This window comes from Haemaphysalis longicornis, unplaced genomic scaffold (assembly GCF_048455015.1).
Source record: "Haemaphysalis longicornis isolate Haplotype H1 unplaced genomic scaffold, Haemaphysalis longicornis Haplotype H1 scaffold_1, whole genome shotgun sequence".
Classification (NCBI taxonomy): Eukaryota; Metazoa; Arthropoda; class Arachnida; order Ixodida; family Ixodidae; genus Haemaphysalis; species Haemaphysalis longicornis.
This window is the reverse complement of record NW_027526203.1, coordinates 380,936,729-380,956,212: the sequence shown is the minus strand read 5'-3', so window position 1 is coordinate 380,956,212 and position 19,484 is coordinate 380,936,729. Positions and strand designations below refer to the sequence as shown.

The window sequence follows — 19,484 nt, the reverse complement described above, 5'->3', positions numbered from 1 at the left end:
TTACGCTGTTTCGCACAAGTCTAAGCTATCATTCTGCTAACCGGTATCCTTGCACAAGCTTGCCGACATCTGTCTCACGTAGCCTGTAATGCGAGTTTGCGAACAAAAATGAGAATTCACTACACTACAAAAACACGTTTATCGAAGGAACTTCGAGTAGTCGGAACTTATAACCAACCCATCATTTACTCATCAAGCGCAGAAATAACTAGAAAGAAGCAGTGATACAACACCAAGTCGCCGAGTCTCACCATCACGCAGTTCGATTGCTTTCCTGTTTCCTCCAATAAATAATGCTGTTAACACTGTTTCATTGAATGGATGTGCTCCCCTTTGGCTTACTGCAGAAGCGTTCAACAGTAAGTTGGCAGTTAAAGCTCTGGGTTGATTAGAGCTTACAAAAACACACTAAAATGCTAGGTTACAAATGCCAGCAGTTTTCTGGCGCGTGCTCTTCTCACGTCAATAGTGTAGTGGGTAAAGTGTCCGACTTCAATGCAGGCTGGCCGTAACATTGGGCCAGCCCGCCGGTCGGAAGTTTGAATCGCACAAGGGGCACTTTTTTTTTTTTTGCTTGAGCGGTTTTGTGCAATTTGATATAAAAAAAAAATTAAGATCCCAAAGAGAATTCGGCAAAAAGTGTGAACTACAGCAGGGAAACTGGCTACAAACTGTACAAACAGCCAAATGGTCTTAATTCTGCCACAATGGTTGCCAGACAACTGAAGCGGTCGCGACACTGGTCACGTTGATAAATTTTTTTAAATATCAGGTTTGCAGCTGTAGAGAAAAATATACATTAACCGTGGAATGTTCTTAATGTGACGTCACTGCTAGTTGCACTACTGACCGACGATGTGCGCATGGTCGCTTGCGATGTGCCTCAAAACGAGAATTTCAAGGGCATCACCTAAATTCCAGAAGCAATAATTGTGAAAATATTTGGGATTTATATTCTTAAAAGGCCGTTCAAGCAGACAAAATTAAGCACACACAAATGCAATTTTTCTTCACGACCCATTCAAAGTACAATATGCCTTCCGAAGTTTTTTTAAATTCCTAAATAATTTTTTAATTGTTTTGTTTTTACTTCTTCACCTCATTAGCTGTTCTCCCTCTCCTTGAGGAGGAGGGTCCAGCATACAGTATTTCCAAAACAAACTTCTACATAAACTATTGGTGCGCAACCAAAAACTTTTTTGATCTCACAGCCTAGGTGTAGCTTTAGCACGGCACCCAAATTTGAACATCATTCTTTTGATGAACAGAAGTCAACTTGGTTCTCACATGAGTGCTTACAGTCAAGGTTAAGCCTTTATCTGAGCATGGAGACACCATGCAGCTTCAAGTGAAAGCTTACCTGTGGTAAATGGTGCCCAGCGACGACAATGCCTCCTGGTGTCCGGGTCATCACATCCCACACCCGATCAAAGAAGTCCTTGGGCACTCGGCACAGTGCACCTTCTATCTGCCTTGTGCAGTGCTGAGACAATCTGGTATATATAAAAAAAAAGAAAAAAAAAAAGAAAGTGGAGCTTATGTAAGACGGATTCTTGGTAATTTTACAGAAAAGGGCAGAAAGCAAAAGCTGCAGTGTGCCAAAAAAAAAAAAAGTAATGCCGAGTATAACAGCACTTTGCTGGATAAATCAGCAACGGCCCGTGCAGCTTCTATTATTTCTCACAATGTTGTAGCAGTATGTGAAGCTTAAAAATACACATGCCTTCTCACTAGAAACACATGCGAAGGGTCTCAAATCCCAGGGACTACTAGAAACCACTCTCACTAGCAACTTTTCATTATGGCACTGTTTTGTGACGAGCTGATGCATGCCTCATTGCACTGCGCTCAAGGTTCTCTATTTTATCAAGCGTCAAAGATCTCTGACTGTATAGTTATGTCAACATTCACCACTATTTCAACAAATGACAATACGTACTAGGCTTGGTGCCCCACAAAGCTGCCTTCGAGTGTGAAAACATACTGCATTTACCTAACCTCAAAAAAATCACACATGTTCAGGGTGCATTGACTATGAGAGGTAATAAGCATTTCCACAATTTTCTTGCACTGCAATTTCAACTACATTCCAGTTGCAGTTGGCAGGAACAAACCTTTTTTAACTCAGGTATTCGAAAAATTTTACACTACTGCGAATTGAACTTGTGCAGATCTGCGGCCAGTGCTCAATCATGAAATGAGTTACAGAGGTTACCCCCTTACAGAAAACGCCAGAACCAGCTTCTACCATGCATTAGAAGCCGCTCAAAAACCAGGAGAAAAATTGTTAAAATCTGAAGGCTTCAAGTTATCTACAGTTGCCCAGCACAAGTGCTCCCCACAATCATGCCAGTGCTCAGGGCTGAATACTTTGCGTTGCAGAACGGAAGGGGATCAGATAACAAGCACCCTGCCCACTGTGAGAGAGGGGTTCACAATTTGCAGTAGCTGTGTTCCACCAAACAGCTCTGCTCCCATAAACCACTGCTTTATGGGAGCAGTGGGAGGCTTACATAATGGCTTTCATAATGTGGGAGGCTTACATAATGTGGGAGGCTTAAAAATTTCAAACTTTTAAGGCTAATGTAGGGGATGCGTTCATTACATGGAGTGTGCTCATTATGCAAGTTAACAAGGTACTGTGCAAGCACAAGCACACAAAGTATGTGCGCATACTAGCTTAATGAGACCCTGCAACACGCTTTGAGCAGTGAAAATAAACCTGTGTGACATTTAGATTACACTGCCAGGAACACCTGAGCCAAATATTACACGTGCACGTAAAGCGGTGAGCACGCAAATCGCTGTGAAAGACGCGGAAAAACCAACCGCGCTCTCTTCAATTTACCTCATTATGCATATACTGGCACCACTGAAATTGCGTCATTTCAGCACAGTGGCTGTCCTATTGGGTGTTGCTGGTCAACTTTACGGTTTATTTCTCACATTTCCCGCGACAACCCACCGTCATCAGTGCTGTACACCAACCTCTTTTATGCCTGAACCTGTACAAACAGTTTTGGTGTTTCGTTTGCGTTTTGAGTGTGTGAGGAGTTTTGACTTTGACTTTAGGGTTTAACGTGCCAACGCAACGCAGGCGATGAGGCAGACCATAGTGGAGGGCGCCGGATTAATTTTGACCACCTGGGGAACTCTAACGTGTGTCGAAATCTCGTACACACGAGAGCTTTTGCTTTTCGTCTCTATCAGAAAAGCAGCCGCTGCGGCCAGGAATCAAACCCGCTCCCTTGTGCTCAGCAGCACAACGCCTTAGCCACTGAGCCACCGCAGCGGGTGAGGAGTTTTGAGTGCCGAACTCAATACTTCCCTTTCAACCAGACCCCTCGACAACAAACGCTTATTGCTTCAAAAATGCCCTACCAGGCTGAGTGCGTGCTTGCGAGCAGGCAGCCATGCCTGCTTTTTTGTTGCACCAGACCGGAAATAGACTCCTCCCCGTTGTGGAGAAAAGGAGAAAACTCCCTGGCCTGTGATATATCGAAGGCAGCCGAAGAGAATGCCACAAGCCAACCCCTTTCTCCGACAGAGAGTGCGCAGCTCTAGTCGCGTAGTCCGCAGTTGAGTTCAGAGGGAACGATTATGCATGATTTCTCATCGCACGTAGCTTCGGTGATAGTGAACGGATTTTTATAGTTCCTGCAGGAGGAGATTGCTGGGATAATAGACTTTACCCCAAAATACATTCCAAGTAGTCGATGGCAAGTGCTGTGGGTCCCTTTAAGCTACCCCATACACCAACCAAACAGCAAGAATGTCCATGCTCACTTCACATCAGTGCTGTCTCGGAGGGTGAACACATTGTACACCACTTTTCTCAGTTCACTGGGAGACAGGCTCTCCAAGGTCTGAAATATTGAGAGAAAAAAGGGAGAGGGGGGTCATGTTAGCGCGGATTCCCCATAGGCTTTAGAATATTCTGCCGTATACGCAAGAGCAGAATGAGGCACCTACCGGGGGTGACGGCTGCGTGAACTTGAGGTAAAGGTTCATTGCATGAATTACAGACCTAAAATAAAGAAAATAAATAAAGCTGTACACATCGAGAGAAAAAATTACAGCTGTGACCTCCCATAGCCACGACAACTTTTTATGTTCTTGCATTCATAATTTCATTAGACACTCATGGCACCTACAAAGTGTATTGTGGCAAATACAGGATTTGTCCATTCTCTCTGAAGCCTTATTGCAGCAAAATCACCCAATCAATTATGGGTGTTTAGACCACCGAGCAACAGGCAGCAAATAGCGATTTACTCAATAAGCCAAGGATACAAATGGACAGCAATGATACCCAAATGGCCACACACTAGAAAAATGGTCAAGCAAAATAATCCCCAGTACAAAAAGGAAAACATTTACAATCCAGCCAAAAAGGAATTGTGGCAGCCAGGAGAATGGCTAGTGCTGGCTGGGCAACAAAAGAGAAAAAGATCAGCTAACAGCAGCATTGAGAGTCCCACATTAAAATAATTTTATGTGCCGAAGCCACCGTTTGGCTATGAGGAGTGCAGTAGTGGAGGGCTGTAAGATTATTCTTGACCCCCTGGGAACATTGAATGTGTGAATCAAGAAGCGCGAGCATTTTCGTTTTTCACCTCTATCAGAAAGATGGCCACCGTGGCCACACTGACTGAACTAATCATCGGGAGCCTGGCTGCAGCACGAGTGCCTGCCACAGGTGAGTGCAGTCACAGCATCCAGCCCTGACAATTGCAAGTGGTGGGTGGTCTAGGTCAGTGCTAATGAGAGGCATGGCACAACCAAGGATGCCCCAAATGCCTCCACAGCGTAGGTGATAATTTTTTTTATTTTAACTGCTTTTTTTTATTTACACTGACTTTTCCAGACATACCTTGACAACCGTCTACCTACAAGAATTGGTATTAAAAAATAATTTGGTTTTGCTTTACACCACCAGCATTCTTTATCATAACTTATGTGTTTTGTTGGGAACCAAGGTACACAGTAACACCATATTAAAATAAGCTGGGTTAAATTAGAATAGCCATTATTAAACTGAAATACAACTGAAATACAGTTCTTTGCAAAACTTATCAGCGCCGATTGCTCAGTCATGCAAGTGAGGTTCCAAACATTCCGAAGTCAGATGCATTTTAAATTTAGTTCATACATCATGGAAATTAAACCACAGTTAATAAATCTTTCACACCGTAAAATAATACCTCTGCATGTGATACCCAGTTCTTTTCATAGCATGCAAAGGATTATAAAATTTACCCAGTTCTAATCTTGAGGATGCCTTCGAAAAGCTTTGGTGTGGTGGAAATGAGGCGACCAACATAAACAATGACCTCTTGAAGCAGCACTGCATGGTAGACATGGTCTTTACACTGGGCATAGATGATGCTTTTGATCTCCTTTGGAGTCAATGGCTTGTCAATGACGGCCTCATCTCGGCCAAATACACCCACAGTGATCTGAAAACACATGAAAAAAAAAAAAAAAGAAACAAGACACTGGCACCAGGCTCACATCATATTTCAGATATGTCTTGCCTTCTCACACCAACGGCAGCCTCTTGAGCCTTTGCCCAGAATTTAGACACATTTACCACTACACAGATTAAAAGTAGTGCTCTTCTTAGCATTTTTAAATGCGAAATCTCGAAATGTTGCAACAACCATGCAGCGGCATTATTTACATCTATCAACATGCAAAAATCAAAGTAGTGGCCAAGCTAGAAAAATCATAATATGAAGAGAAACATTATGTACACCCGGCTAATTTCGCCTCCAGTCTGAACACACACTCTCAAAAGATAACTTCAGCCCCTTGATCTGTTTGCCGAAACTTCGATTTGATTGTAGGATTTAGCGCGCCGACACAACGCAGGTGATGAGGCGCGCTGGAGTGGAGGGCTCCGGATTAATTTTGACCACCTGGGGGTCTTTAACATGCGCCGAAATCTCGTACACATGGGCCGTTTTTGCTTTTCGCCTCCATCAGAAAAGTGGCCGCCGCGGCCGGGAATCGAACCCGCGACCTCGTGCTCTGTTTGCTGAAACTCGGACATATTTGCAACTGTACAGGTTAAATGCAGACCTCTTGTTAAAACCTCTACGGAAGTCGCTGCCATCACTGTAACCACCATCAATAACACGAAACAACCACCTCTTCCTGCTGTTGCATGCAAAACTGTTGCTCGCAGGACTGAGGCTGCTTTGGCCAACTTCAAATTGCTCCTATGCAAAACCTCACTGACATGTTCATAGTTTTGCTACTCCCCCCGCCCCCACCCACCTCCCAATTGATGTGCTTGCAATCAAAAACAATAAAAATGCTCCATAGAGATATGTGTATTGTAGTTGTTTTTTCTCTCTGTGGGGGGGAAGGGTGGGAGATTGTTTTTTTTACACTTGGACACTACAGTTATAGAACTGCACACAATTTCTCCTTTTTTTATTATCCTGACCACGCTGTTTGTTATAATATCATTTATATCTTTCAGAGCATATGTCCAACTGCTGCCAATATTTTAAATTCTTTCCCGTGATGAATGTAAACTTTCCCTTTGCTTTCACGTTTCCTCCACCTTTGCCATGTTAAGGCTGAATCTCACTAACCATTTTGGTAAACAATTACTGCTTATTGCAGATTTATTTTCTCTTACAACGTTGACATTGAAAAGCTGCACACTCTTTACGAAATGTTTTGTTCCCTGATAGGTTTCCAATTTCTTTATTGGGTTCTGTCCCTCCCACCGTAACAATCATCTTGTTTCATCTATCCTGCCCTCCTCTCTTGATCTCAACTCTGTTTCTTAACACTAAATCTTATCTCCTCGACCCTCTTCCATACTAGTACCTAATCAGTACTTCGGTGGCTCTTTTTAAGACTTTTACCCTTTCTCTTCAAGTTTTGCCTACTTATGCTCTTCGTCACACTCTACCCTTGCTGTTGGTCTGGCCTAGCCCCTCTAAATCCTACCCCATACTGAAGTTCAACTTAAGATAATGCATAGTAATTTTTCTTTTTTTTTTATTATAGATTGTGATGCCTGCCTGTATCCAGCAAACAATTTATGCTATGTACAAGCAAAATACCTCCACCCGAAATTTATCCCACTTCGACGTACTCTAGACCAAGGCATAACAGGTAAGGATAAAAAAGCATTGATGACTGTTTAGGGGTTATGCTCCTACACAAGTTTCTCGTGAATCTTTCCCACTGGTGTGCATGAAAACTGGGATTTTATCGTAGAACATGATGAACGCCTGGTTGCAATAAAAACTTTTTCCCCACGTGCATGAGTCACAATGCGTTGTGTTATGAGTCGACCGCGATGTGTGCTGATGTGGCGCACAGGCTTCAACAGCGCACAATGCAATGACACACCATAGTGCTTTCCCGCAGAACACCAGGGATGTGAGAAAAGAAACTTTGGACACTGAACCGTGCAAATCGATGCATGCTCATGCAACATCGAGAATGTGGCGGGGCCAAAACCCTCTTGTGCGTACACAGGTTTTCCACCGTGGCAGTTCACGGCGCCTGGCTCACTGCCTCTTCGATTCTGTGAGAGTGCTTTTGCTTGTGTGCGTTTTCTGCTTCAAATGTATCGGGCCTCGTTTTGGCTGTTGCAATGCAGACTGTAAATAGGCCTTCTTTCTGATGAGGCGGCAGTGTGCCCTGGGCCTTTGCAGAGAATGTTTCTCTGCCCGTTTGAGTTGTCACGTTGTAAGCATACCAGTTTGATGCTTCCTGTATCAACGCTGTTCTCTACTCGCCACGCACTAAACCAGTTAAGCTTGGCTTCGGCACTTCATCGTCAAAACGGAGGCAACTCCCCTGCAAAACTCGCCTACCACGCTATCTAGACATGACGGAGTGCCTTACTTGTATGCCTTCGCCCATATAACAGTTGTCACAGCCAGATCCAAGACCTTTTCCTCACTGATGTGACGGTGCAGAACGATGAGTGGGGTCAAGATCACGCTCTTAAGAGCGTGATCTTGACCCCACTCATCGCCTTAATGGTCATCCCCTAATCACTAGGATGAGGAGAGGGTGAAGGAGTGAAACATGCTCCCACTCCCCAAGGGAGACAGTGACGAACAAGTATGAACAGCAGACGAGGAGGAGGAGGACACACCACAAGCACATGCAGGCCTTGTTTGGTTGCAACTTCATAAGGATCTGGTGAGCAAATACTGGCAGAGTCTTGTGTTTTGTGGAGCCTTCCTAGAAGGATTAGGCCTATCGAGTTTTTATTCTCTTTGGCCAAACTGCTATGAACTACTATCGGACCGGGTGTTTCAAGGTGTTCTGCCTTCCCAGAGCTGACCAGGATGAATGCTGTCTAGCTGCTGAAGTTGCCATAAATAACATGGCACTCTCAACACTCCGTTCTCAGATGAGTAAAGCAAGTGGTTTTGCACTTGCCTGAAACGGTAGAAACGCATGTCTCTGGCCAAGCTCAAAAACAGGGAAAAGTGTGTAAAAGTGCCTCTCAGACTCAAATGCTATGCTTGCCTGTTTTCCATTCACCAGGATGGCCGTGATGTATGGGCTCAGGCTGTCCACCACTTTGCCCAAAATGCTGGAACAGCGACGCACCACTGCCCTGGAAGATATTTAAACAGATTAAATGTTACTGACATCCTGTTAGATAATGGTGTAATCATCTTCAGAGAATAATAAGAAATTCAGAAAGGCTTTAGGCCTCCCAAACAGACCTCCTAATTATATATCTGCAAAAACATTTTCACGGTACGTTGGACATACCCGAGTGAATTTCTTAAAGGAGCCATGAAGACAAAATACAAGTTGGGTTTATTAGAAAGACTGCTTAGTCCCGATAACAATGACACCAATATCATCGCAATCTTCGAATAAATAACGGAGATATTAAAGAAAACGTGTGAAGCCGTGGCGACCCCCTAGCCAATTTCCCGCAACTTTTCTATGACGTCACGGAACCTTGTTTGTGCGATTGGCGGCCGCCTAACTGACCTGTCGCGACGACACATGACTGGACGTCTGTAATGGGGCCTCTAGTTTCATTTTACCGCATCACTTGAATGCTAACGTGCAGTTAACGCGCTGAAAATTATATTTTATTGTTGGCCCGTATGACGTCAAACCTGCTCATAACACGTCACTGTGGCGCGAAATTTGAAAGTTTTTAAATACTTCTTGCTTTTTTTTCGATAAAAAAACATCTTCGGTGGCTGTAATGAAGCTGAGTGAGATACTGAATCCTAGTTCTTCCATATTAAACAAAGTTGTATTTTCTCTTCATGGCCCCTTTAAGGATACACCAGACAACAACACACCGTATCCAATCAATTTACTTGACATGGTGATTGTTTTTATGAGCTCTAGCTTTTGTCAAAATGCAAAGCCTGCATGATGAACAGACCACCTGCACATTTGAGAGTAAATTCCAGTTGAACTTTATAAACCATTATTCCACATTCTGAAAAACTATTAACATATGTATATGTTGAAGCCTATGTTTAAATTATCCCATTTTATTTGCTCATCTACAATTAAAAAAATTCTAGGATAATCGCTCCATTATTTTTATTATTATTAGCAATAGCTGTTAATATTGACAAAGCTACTAATGATGCAACACAGATGCAAGTGCAAAGTGATGCCTATTAGACATTAAGATAGATTTACAATAACTAAGCAAGTCAAGTCAGCAGTGACACCGGGCATCAATGATAACTGATGCTGGATAAATTGTTGAAACAAATTGCCGTGGTTTCTTACAGCGACATTTATTCTAAAGGGTTCTGCACGTGTGCACTACTGCTATGGCCTCGCAAAGCATGTTTCTACACGTGCTATGTTTATTTGTTGGCTGACAGACCTGCCTCATCAATGTGACATCATGCTGGGCACCAGGCCATGAGCTCTCAAAGCCAGAATTGCCTAGTTGTAACGCTGTAAGAAAAAAATTATTTGAGCCCACTGATGCCATTTATATGTTGCTCTTGTAACTATAGTGAACCCCTACACAATGCTGGGGAAAAAAAAAGGGACCACTGCTTATTGACGTTTGCACTCCTTGAACATAAAAAAAACGTAGAATCAATCAAATTGCAAGCTTTTGCACATGGGCTGCTGTATATGCGAAAATGGGCCCAGCAATATGACACAGCCTGCCATCTACCACTCGTTGGTCTTGTTCTAGTGCGCGAGTGAGAGCACCCATAGCAATGTGCTGCACATGATTACTGCCCAAGGCAGCCAGCCTACCAGTGTTTGAGTGCACCTGCCTGTCTTGTGAGCTTCTCCAGCCTGTCCTTGAGCATCACTGAAAAAGGAAGAGAAAGGGGTGAGCCAAGCAGGGGCCAATCCGTGCACGAACCCAGAGCGGGGACACATGCCTCCGTCTATGGTGAAATTGGGGCTCACTCGGCTCCATAGGATGCCCAGCAGCTGGCTCTGGCCATTCAAAGTGTCCACGCTGCCCAGGGCCTCTATGATCTCGTTGTTTGACTTCATGTGAAACGACTGGAACAGATTTCGGAAGGGCGCTCCTTTAGGGCCGTTACTCAAAACACCCATAGTTTTGCATTACAAGAGCTGGGTAAAGCCATTCTGGCAATTTAAACATAAGAGCCCAAATCTGTGTAAACCTGTTTCAGAATATGACCTGATGTGTCTAGTAATTCACATAAATGAATAAGCACCAGATTCCCATTATATAGTCAATTTCTCGACTTGCCTCCACCAGAATTCCAACCACCAGCACCCCAGCCACAAGCAAGAACCGAGTCTAGGATCTATGTAGATCTGAGGTTTAGCAGGCCAGAAGTATGTCAAGCCTGTGGTATTTGCTATACTAGAAGACACCTGGTCATTCCAGGTCACAAAAGTTTTTTTTAACAAACATGTAATGTTGTGAATATGTGAATTTTTGTTCTTTGCATCCACAAGAAAAACGGTCACTACAGTTACACTTCAGGGGCATGCGAATACTTGAAACTTTTGAATATCAAAGCAACAGCACACTATTTGATTTGGATTCAAATCGGATAGCCCTACTCGAAAACTTTGAATGTTTTCGAAATATTTGGAACTTTGCAAACGTAAATGGGCAGTTGTTTTAGTCCACTAGGATACGTAATATTACGCCTAGTTGAAAATGAGAAATGCCCTTCTAAGTGCAGATAAAAAATATTTTTTTTTACATCAAGGGCACCACATGCACCCCACTTAGACTGCCTGCGATCAATTGACACAAGCATGCACCGGCTTTCGCTGCAAGCCGTGACAGGCTTTCCTGCATTGCACACGTGACGTGCAGCTAAAGGGCGCGAAGGAGGTGCTTATTGTGCAGTCCAGGGCACTGGGACAATTCCACCTGCAGTGTTTCTCTTTTCGCATCCTGATGGCATAGTCACAGTCAAGCCACCCAAGTAAACACTCTCTAGATAATGACGCCTAGCTGTGTACTCACATAGTCCCTGAGTCCCAAGTTTTCTGAACAGAAGACATGCAAGCGACCTGTCTTTTAACCTGCAGTTTCCTTTTTTTTTTTAATGTAGGACATAGGAAAACGATAAAGTTGTCTAGCTTCCTACTCCTGAACACTGAGATAAAGCTCTTTTTTACAAGATGCCGTTGACACGGCAGCAATGGCGAAGCTAGTTTGCAGATGTGCACCTTTAATATTGCGCACTTGCACGAATTTGGGTATCAATTCATTTTAAACGTTTAGATTAAGCATGAAATGCCCTCCACGGAACCAACACTTAGATTCTTATACGCGCATGCAAGGACATTTGCAGCACAAGCTTTTTTATTTTTTCTGAATAAAATTCATGCGCTGTTAGTTCTAGAAATGGGACCCGCAAGCAAGTGCAAAGCGATGATGACACCGCTGGGCCATGAGAGCATGCTGGTGATGGTTTAAAAATCAGGCTAATTTTTCATGCCTTGTGTTGCCTACTACACCGGGTTTGTTTCCTAGAACTAACATGAAAGTTTTTCTTTTTCAAAGGGAAATGTTTTAGGCAGCTTGTCAGGACCCTAAGGGCACTAATAGTGAAAGCACTTGTGGTTGAGGTCACCAAATCAGATGAAGGTTGGCCCCATATAAGACATAATATTATCAATAAAGCTAAAAGCAGCAGGGTAGCTTCTGCATGTTTGTTTTATATCACAAAAAAATTATGCAATCCTTTTTACACTAGCTTTTTATTTTTCTACAGGCTATTTACTGAAGCATCCATGAAAAATTGTAAATTCCGGTTTTCTTAATTGGAAATTGCTAAGTATTTGCTTTGATTTGAAAATATTCACATTGATTCGCAACTGCCTGAACAAAATCATTATTTGCTTTGTATTCGCTTCAAAACCATAATTTAGTATTAGCACACCCCTACTTACAAACCGAACCAGCCACTCCTTTTAGCAGCTGACTACTTCAGCTGATATGCCATAAGTGAGAGGAGAAATATGTAAATTAAAAACAATACGCAACTTCACTAAAAGCAAGTCAGCAGTGTTTAGAGGCTTTAAACGCAACATTCTGTAGCAGCAGTGAACAAATTTAAGGAACAATTCAATGACAGGGGAACTCACCGAATAATCATAGGACGGCTCACTGTACGCAAGGGCCTTGGGCACGTCAGTCAAACTTTGGTAGCCAGTGTTGGTGTGCTCAAGCTGCTGAAATGCCTCGAACTTTGGAAGGGCATCGTGCGGGAGCAGGTGCAAAAAGTCCAGGTGCTCAATGCATGATGAAGAGATGAGATTCTGTGCAATGAAAGCAACCAACAATGCTGGTACATAAAGCATGATATTTTGTTTTCCGCTGCTTCATGACAAGATGACATATGAAAGTCTCTGCGGCAACACGAGTCTGCATAACTAACTAGCTACGTCTTAACTCTTTGGCACCAGTGCCTATTTGAAACCAAGCATTTTGACACAGGTGATTTCAATCCTATATTTATTCCATGTTCAAAGCATTTGTAAGACGTGAAATGCATTTGGAAGTAGCACTAGCAATGCCCTTTGAGAATCCTTAATTTTAATTTTTGCAGCAAAAATTTGATGTTTCACGCAAATTCAGAAAACATGTGATTTTTTACACAAATTTCTACCTTCTGAAGTGCGAAAATGGAAAGTTGCCATCATTCGCTACTGCTTCCAAAGAAAAACCACACCACTTGTTTTCAGTGCATCAGCATTTCATTGCTATGATCAGGGCTTTAACGGTGAATTAGGAGAGATTCGATCATCACCTTTTCTCTCTGACAGTAATAATGGGTAAAATCAGCCAGAAATACCAGCAGAAATCAGCTGATGAACTGTGTTTTTGAGTTCAAGCAGTTTTATCACCGTTCCACGAATTGCCAGAATTCCTATCCTAGTCCAAAACACTATTAAGTCATTTTCAAGGAGTTGATAGCCCTTCCAACTTTGTTTCTGTAGTGAGGATTTAAGACCTTATGGTTCTACACAGTTCCCCGTCGGTCAGCTGGTTAACCATGAAGTCTTGCTGCATGCACAAAGTGGCCCGTTGAGAAAGTGTGCCACTGACGATTTTAACAGTATGTCGGCAACTGATTTCTACAACAGGGGCTCTAGTTGCAAGTTGGAAGATAACAGCCATTCATCGGACATCAGTCTAAGCGGCATGTTTTTAAAGTGGTCCAGTATGTCACTAGCTGTTTGCCAATAGTTTATATCTTTGATTCCTTCCCCATGGGTATTCCCAGGGGTTCAGTGGTGGTGCTGTCAATTCTCACGTCGGGGACAGTTCGTTGTTGCTTCTTTTAGGAAAACCCATGCAGTGCAACAGGAGGCTTAAGCTACTGAATCGTCTTAGTCACATGACACTCCCTCAGTAAAAGCATGCCGGCCTCGATTCGTGTGCACCCGGACCTGACTATTGCAATCTTCAGATAAAAATTCTCAAAGCTAAAGGATAATAAACTGGCTAATAAACTGGCTATTAAAGTTGCACTGAGTGCCAGCAGGTGTTCACCGATAAGTTTCATTTTTCCCTCAGAGTGGGTTTCCTACCCTCCCGTGCCAGTCTTGTGCTGGTCACAAATGCAAAATTGGATGTCGACATGGTGATTACATCACATGAGAACAATTCATTGCCACCAATAGCAGAGAAAATGTGAATTTCTGTTAGGAAACTATACAGTCTGAAATCAATTAACTGCTTCACCACATGGCATGGGCCAGGTCCGAGTGTTGACATTGCTTTCTGTGTCCAAAAAAACTGTTCTATGCTGGTTAAAATTAGTATTTCTTTTTTAGGCAGTATTTTTGAAGTTTTTAAATGTTATTCACTAAATGTATATTTTGGATTCCTTATATTATCACCTGGTTTTCAAATATGAGATACATATAACATTTTCGTAATTCTTTTGTCTTCACAAAAAAGGGTATTCAATTATGTCTTTTATATGCAGCAATCTTGCTAAACCATCATTTGTAGCAAAAGAAAAAATTTGTATAAACCTCAAAAAAGTCATTTTCATGCAGTAACAAAAGAACTAAGGAACATCAAAATGTTGCGTCTTGCATTTCATATTACTACAACTTTCAAAGGATGAGCAATTTCATTTCATTTCATTTATTTGGTCCCTAAAGGCCCAAGGGCATTACATAAAGGGAAGGCGAGAGGGGCGGAGGGCTTGTGCCAAGGTATAACAATATACAGGGTGTCCCAGCTATCATGCATCAAGATTTTAAAAAAAGAAATGGCATTACTCAAAGAAAATCTAGTGCATGTTTGCGGTACTGTGGAGAAGCGGGCAGTAATTTTTTCATTAATGAGACTTAATTAGTTATTTGTAATTAATTATCTAACTTGAGAAGTACTCTCCTAATCATTAAAGTGTCAATGAGGCACCTGTAGGTGCCAAAGAGAGGCATCTAACTGCGGTATCTTCAGCGACTAACTAATTGTGTACTCATTTATTCTGACTGAAAAGAAACCCCGCGAAATACGAAAAATACCACGTGACGGAGCTCCGGCGCACCTCCTCAAGCACTTTCAAATAAGGTGGTTGAAAGCAAATGCTTTGCCTGTCAACCGCCCGAAGAGGCAGCATATCACCTTGATAATGGCATGCAAGGAAGGAGCAGCAACAGCAAGTTTCGTGGGGCACGTGTGCAGATAAGGCATAAACTCGGTCGCGATTTCTTCTTTATTTCGTTCCGGCTAACTCACAGGCAGCCTGTTTGAGGGCATTGCTTTACAACGTGGGGAGGGGAGCGCCGTCACGTGGTATTTTTCATGTTCTGCAGGGTTTCTTTATCAGTCGGAATAAATGAGTACGTAATTAGTTTGCCGCTGAAAATACCGCAGTTAGATGCCTCTAGTGGGTACCTACAAATGCCTCATTGACACTTCAATAATTAGAAGAGTACTTCTTGAGTAGGATAATTAATTCCAATTAATTAAATAAGACTCATTAACAAAAAAAAATTACTGTCCTCTATTCCACTGTGCTGGAAACACTATGCACTTGGTTTTCTTTGAGTACCGCCATTGCTTTTTTTAAGAATCTTGGTGCATGATAGCTGGGACACCCTGTATACAGCAAAAACAGCAACAAAGGATAAAAAAAAAACAGATATAGTATCTTCATTCAGAACACAATTGCAATTTATGTTTTGTTTTACACACGTTCAGTTCATGCATTGATGAATTCAGAATAGCTCATCTGTAGCAAAAGCTGAGATAGCCAATTACTGACCTGTAGCCTGCCCATTCGCACTTTCAGCCCATCACAGTGGCCCTTTTTCAACATGGCTAAAAGGTCCAGCAGCTCCTTGAAGTGGGCATCCCTGAAAGACACACACAAAGTGTATATCGTTTTTCATGTGCATGAAAAGCAAAAAAATCGTTTCAAGTTCATGCAACTACAAGCACTGCAGAAGGAAGGTTGAGCTCTGTGGTCTATAACAGTTAAAACAACACTTGTAACTAGCCTTGTTACAAAAAACAGAGTTTTAGCTGACCATTTTTGATGGCCCGCTCCGATCCGATAGCAAGCGGGAGTGCCATTGCGCATGCGTAGCGTGCTCTAGCACAAGTGGCGTTGCAAGAGCGGGGCCCCGCTCCACTCGCCGGGATCTCTGAACGGACCGTCATGGAGCTTATGCTACCACGTGGTATTCCAACATGGCTGCCCCCAGCGAGGCAAGCGCACTACTGCGAGCTCCGTTTCTTTAGTTGAAACATGAGCGATGAAACCGTGAAAGCGCTTACGATTGGCAAAGATGTCACACACCACAACGAGGTTTAGAACGAAAGTTAAAAACATCGACCGAAGGGCGAGCCTACTTCTATTGCTTCTATGCAGCTCCCAGAAACACAGCATTCTTGGCTATTCGAAGTTGAACGGCTTCTTTTCAATGATTCAGGATCAGTATACCGTGTCAGCAACTACATTATATAAAAAAAGCTGAAATAAGGCAATAAACACGGTTTTTTGCATTACTTTTAAGTGACCAAAATTTAAATTCTTATATTTTCTTTCAGATTAAGTTTTGGATTCCACATGCACAGGGCACAACCAGTGACGCCAATGATTCCCCGTCGAGGGAGATACAGTTATCAGTTATCTAAAAGCCTTTCTGCTGCTGAAGCTCTGGTTGTGCTGAGCGGACCATCGGGAGCGGAGCGGACAGTCAAAAAAGGTCAGCTAAAACTCTCTAATAACGAAAATAAAAGATAATTGCAGCATCCTATATTTACTTGTATTTGCATTGGTGTAGTGCCCTGAAGTATTTGTAATGTTCAAAAAAGTCTAGAGTTACCAGAGGATATTGCAGAGAAACAAGTGATGCCTTATTGTAACTTGCTTCGACACAGGAATGTTCAGGGTAAGAGGAGGGCGGCAAGAAAAGGTCACCCACCTCATGTTGTCTTCCCTGATAACAATGGCAAGCGTGGGCCTACCAGACATGCGCCAATATTTCCCCACAAATGTCAATTCATTCTGAAAAAAATGACAGACGGAATCAAGCCTTAATTTTTATGTCCCGTGTGAAAAAAAATTAAACTCATCAAAGGTAGTACACTTAAACCTCGTTATAACAAGATGGGCTGTAATGAAATAATGGATATAACTAGCAATGTATTTAAAACTCGTTTTAATGAGGTAAAATTTGCCCATTATGGGATATAACAAACAGATTTCGTTAGGAAATAAAATTATGAGCCAATTTCACGACAGTGCGCAACACGAATTTGAGACAGTGCGCAATGCAACAGCTGTATTTAGCAGGTCAAAACTCCCGCCATTCATCCTCCTGCAATGCGCACAAAGCTGGACGGCACGGCGCGCGTTGCATCTGCTGCACCCACGAAACCATTCTCACTTTCCTCTCGCTGCACACACCACGCAGCCACTGCACGTGGCACGCACGGTTGCAACGCGCTCTCCTGCAACTTTTCTGCGATTCGCAGCCATGCACAGCGGAAGCTGCGTTGAAGTTGTGTGCGTGTTTTTTTTCATTTTTGAGCCCTTCAGTCTTATCTTTCATCGTGCTATGCACCACGTGATTCGAGCCGCATGAATGCGTCAGGCAGGAAGCAAAAGCGAAAGAACGCAAGACCAGAAGGCGGCTATGATAAAAGCCCTCACATCATGCCCGAAGCTGTTTGAGCCATCGTTCGCATCAGAAAGATGCATCAATGTCCAATTACGGACTTCTTTGCAGCAAAGCCTGTTTGAAATACGAGTTACTTATTTTGAACTGCAATAAATTCGGTGCGTGATTTTCTTTTTATGTCCGGAATGCGGTTATTTTGTTGTGTACCGCCATGCAGTGAGATCCAATTTCCCCAGTTATTTGTTTTGGGAAAGTACAGTGCACAATATTTGAAGCAAATGTCCGCTACGGCTATAACGAAATATTGGTTTTAACAAACAAATTGCAGTGCCCCTTCGATTCCGTTACAGCGAGATTTAACTGTACTGATAAACAAAATAAATAGACAGAAAAAAGCCCCACAGCTCGCTCTGTCTGGCATCAGGAAAGCATCAAGTACACCAAATCTTCAATCTAATTGTTTTAAGCAGTCCCAAAAAGAGCTCACCCTGTTAAAGATTGCTACTCTTAACAACACACAAGGTGTTTAGAAGCCGATGTACGTATTTCATTTTCCTTCAACAATGGCTGTTTGATGCATTTTAGGCCCAACAATGATTTTTTTGTTCTGCAATCGTACATTTTGAATCTTATATTACAAATCACCCATTCAATCAGAATCAAGGAGCTCTTTTCAGAGGGTATCTTCTGGCATGTCACGTGGAGATTCACAAGTCCTTACACACATTCAATGCTGATCTAACCTTCAAGTGGTTTCCAGTAAACTTGACTGAATTAAATTGGGGAAAAAATGTTTCAGATAATTTTTTTTTTTTTTTTTTTTTCATTTTAAGGGCTTTAGATGACAAAGCTACACACAGTCTATGACGCACAATGGAGTGGAAAGCTCCAGGTTGATTTCGACCACCTGGGAATCTCAAATGTGCACTGAAATTATATCACACGGGCATTTTCGTATTTCGCTTCCATCAGAAAAGTGGCCACCTTGGCTAGGATTGAACCCATGCACTTGAGCTCAGCGGCACAAGCAGTCAAATCTTTACTAGAGGGCTTATCAGACACCCTAAAAATAAATACTTTTGCCATTACTACAGCCAGGCACTCCTCGAGAAAGAAAATAAAGCGTCACTGGTACCTTTATGTCATCTATGAGCAGTGCCATGTCATGCGACAGATAGAAGTCGTTGACTTCAAAGATAATTGGGTAGCACAGCACAGTCTGCCCACATATCCGGTACAGCTGAAAGAAGAGAAGGCAACAGCTAAAACCATTGTGATGACAAAACTAGAACAGGGCTCAAGGCTGAACCCTGCCAATAAGAGAATCAACGTAGGTTTCATGAGTTTGTTCCACCTTTCCTGCATGCACTTTTATGTATCAGGCTGAGGGAGCTTCGGAACTTTTCATCTGAACGGCCCTCAATACACACAATTACTGAGACGGGCTTGCCTTGCTCGTCCCTAATGCACCGATTGGACGCTGTGGCCTTCCCTTCAACCCGAGCTTCCGGTTTACGCCGAGGAACTCGTACACCTGTGTAGAGAATCGCAACATGAAAGCAAGCTGGCACACAGTAGGTAAAAATGATCACCAGCTCGTATTGAGCACTGCATCGTCCAAGGAAGCACTAGGCTGCCCAGCTCGTGCCGCAGGCGGCACTCCTTGATTCTTCGTGCAGAGATGACAAGTTCACTGCCACAAGCATGCATCATTTACTATTGCACAGAGCACTGCTTCAGCTTGGAAACAGTGTCCAAGGGAGGAATAACACAACAGAATTATAAGCTCCTGCTATTTCAATGCAGAGGCAATTAGTTCATGAATTCACAGAACTGGATATAAAAATCTGAGCATAATCACACATGAATGCAGCTCATTGGAACTCCCCCCG

The 19,484-nt window shown here is 42.8% G+C and overlaps 1 protein-coding gene across 7 annotated transcripts in view; it reads right to left on the bottom strand.

Moving 5' to 3' along the window:
* Positions 1-19,484, bottom strand: part of LOC144155194 (putative phosphorylase b kinase regulatory subunit beta) — a 75,796-nt gene that overhangs the window by 8,314 nt on the left and 47,998 nt on the right. For all 7 annotated transcript variants that reach the window (XM_077686486.1, XM_077686491.1, XM_077686490.1 and 4 more), the window contains 12 exons: positions 19,043-19,126; positions 18,728-18,832; positions 16,894-16,976; positions 15,729-15,819; positions 12,586-12,759; positions 10,383-10,509; positions 10,252-10,309; positions 8,515-8,605; positions 5,260-5,459; positions 3,973-4,027; positions 3,787-3,866; positions 1,361-1,493 (listed from right to left, as the gene is read on the bottom strand). In XM_077686486.1, the coding sequence (XP_077542612.1) occupies positions 1,361-1,493; positions 3,787-3,866; positions 3,973-4,027; positions 5,260-5,459; positions 8,515-8,605; positions 10,252-10,309; positions 10,383-10,509; positions 12,586-12,759; positions 15,729-15,819; positions 16,894-16,976; positions 18,728-18,832; positions 19,043-19,126 (1,281 nt within the window). The remainder of the gene's footprint in view (positions 1-1,360; positions 1,494-3,786; positions 3,867-3,972; positions 4,028-5,259; positions 5,460-8,514; positions 8,606-10,251; positions 10,310-10,382; positions 10,510-12,585; positions 12,760-15,728; positions 15,820-16,893; positions 16,977-18,727; positions 18,833-19,042; positions 19,127-19,484) is intronic.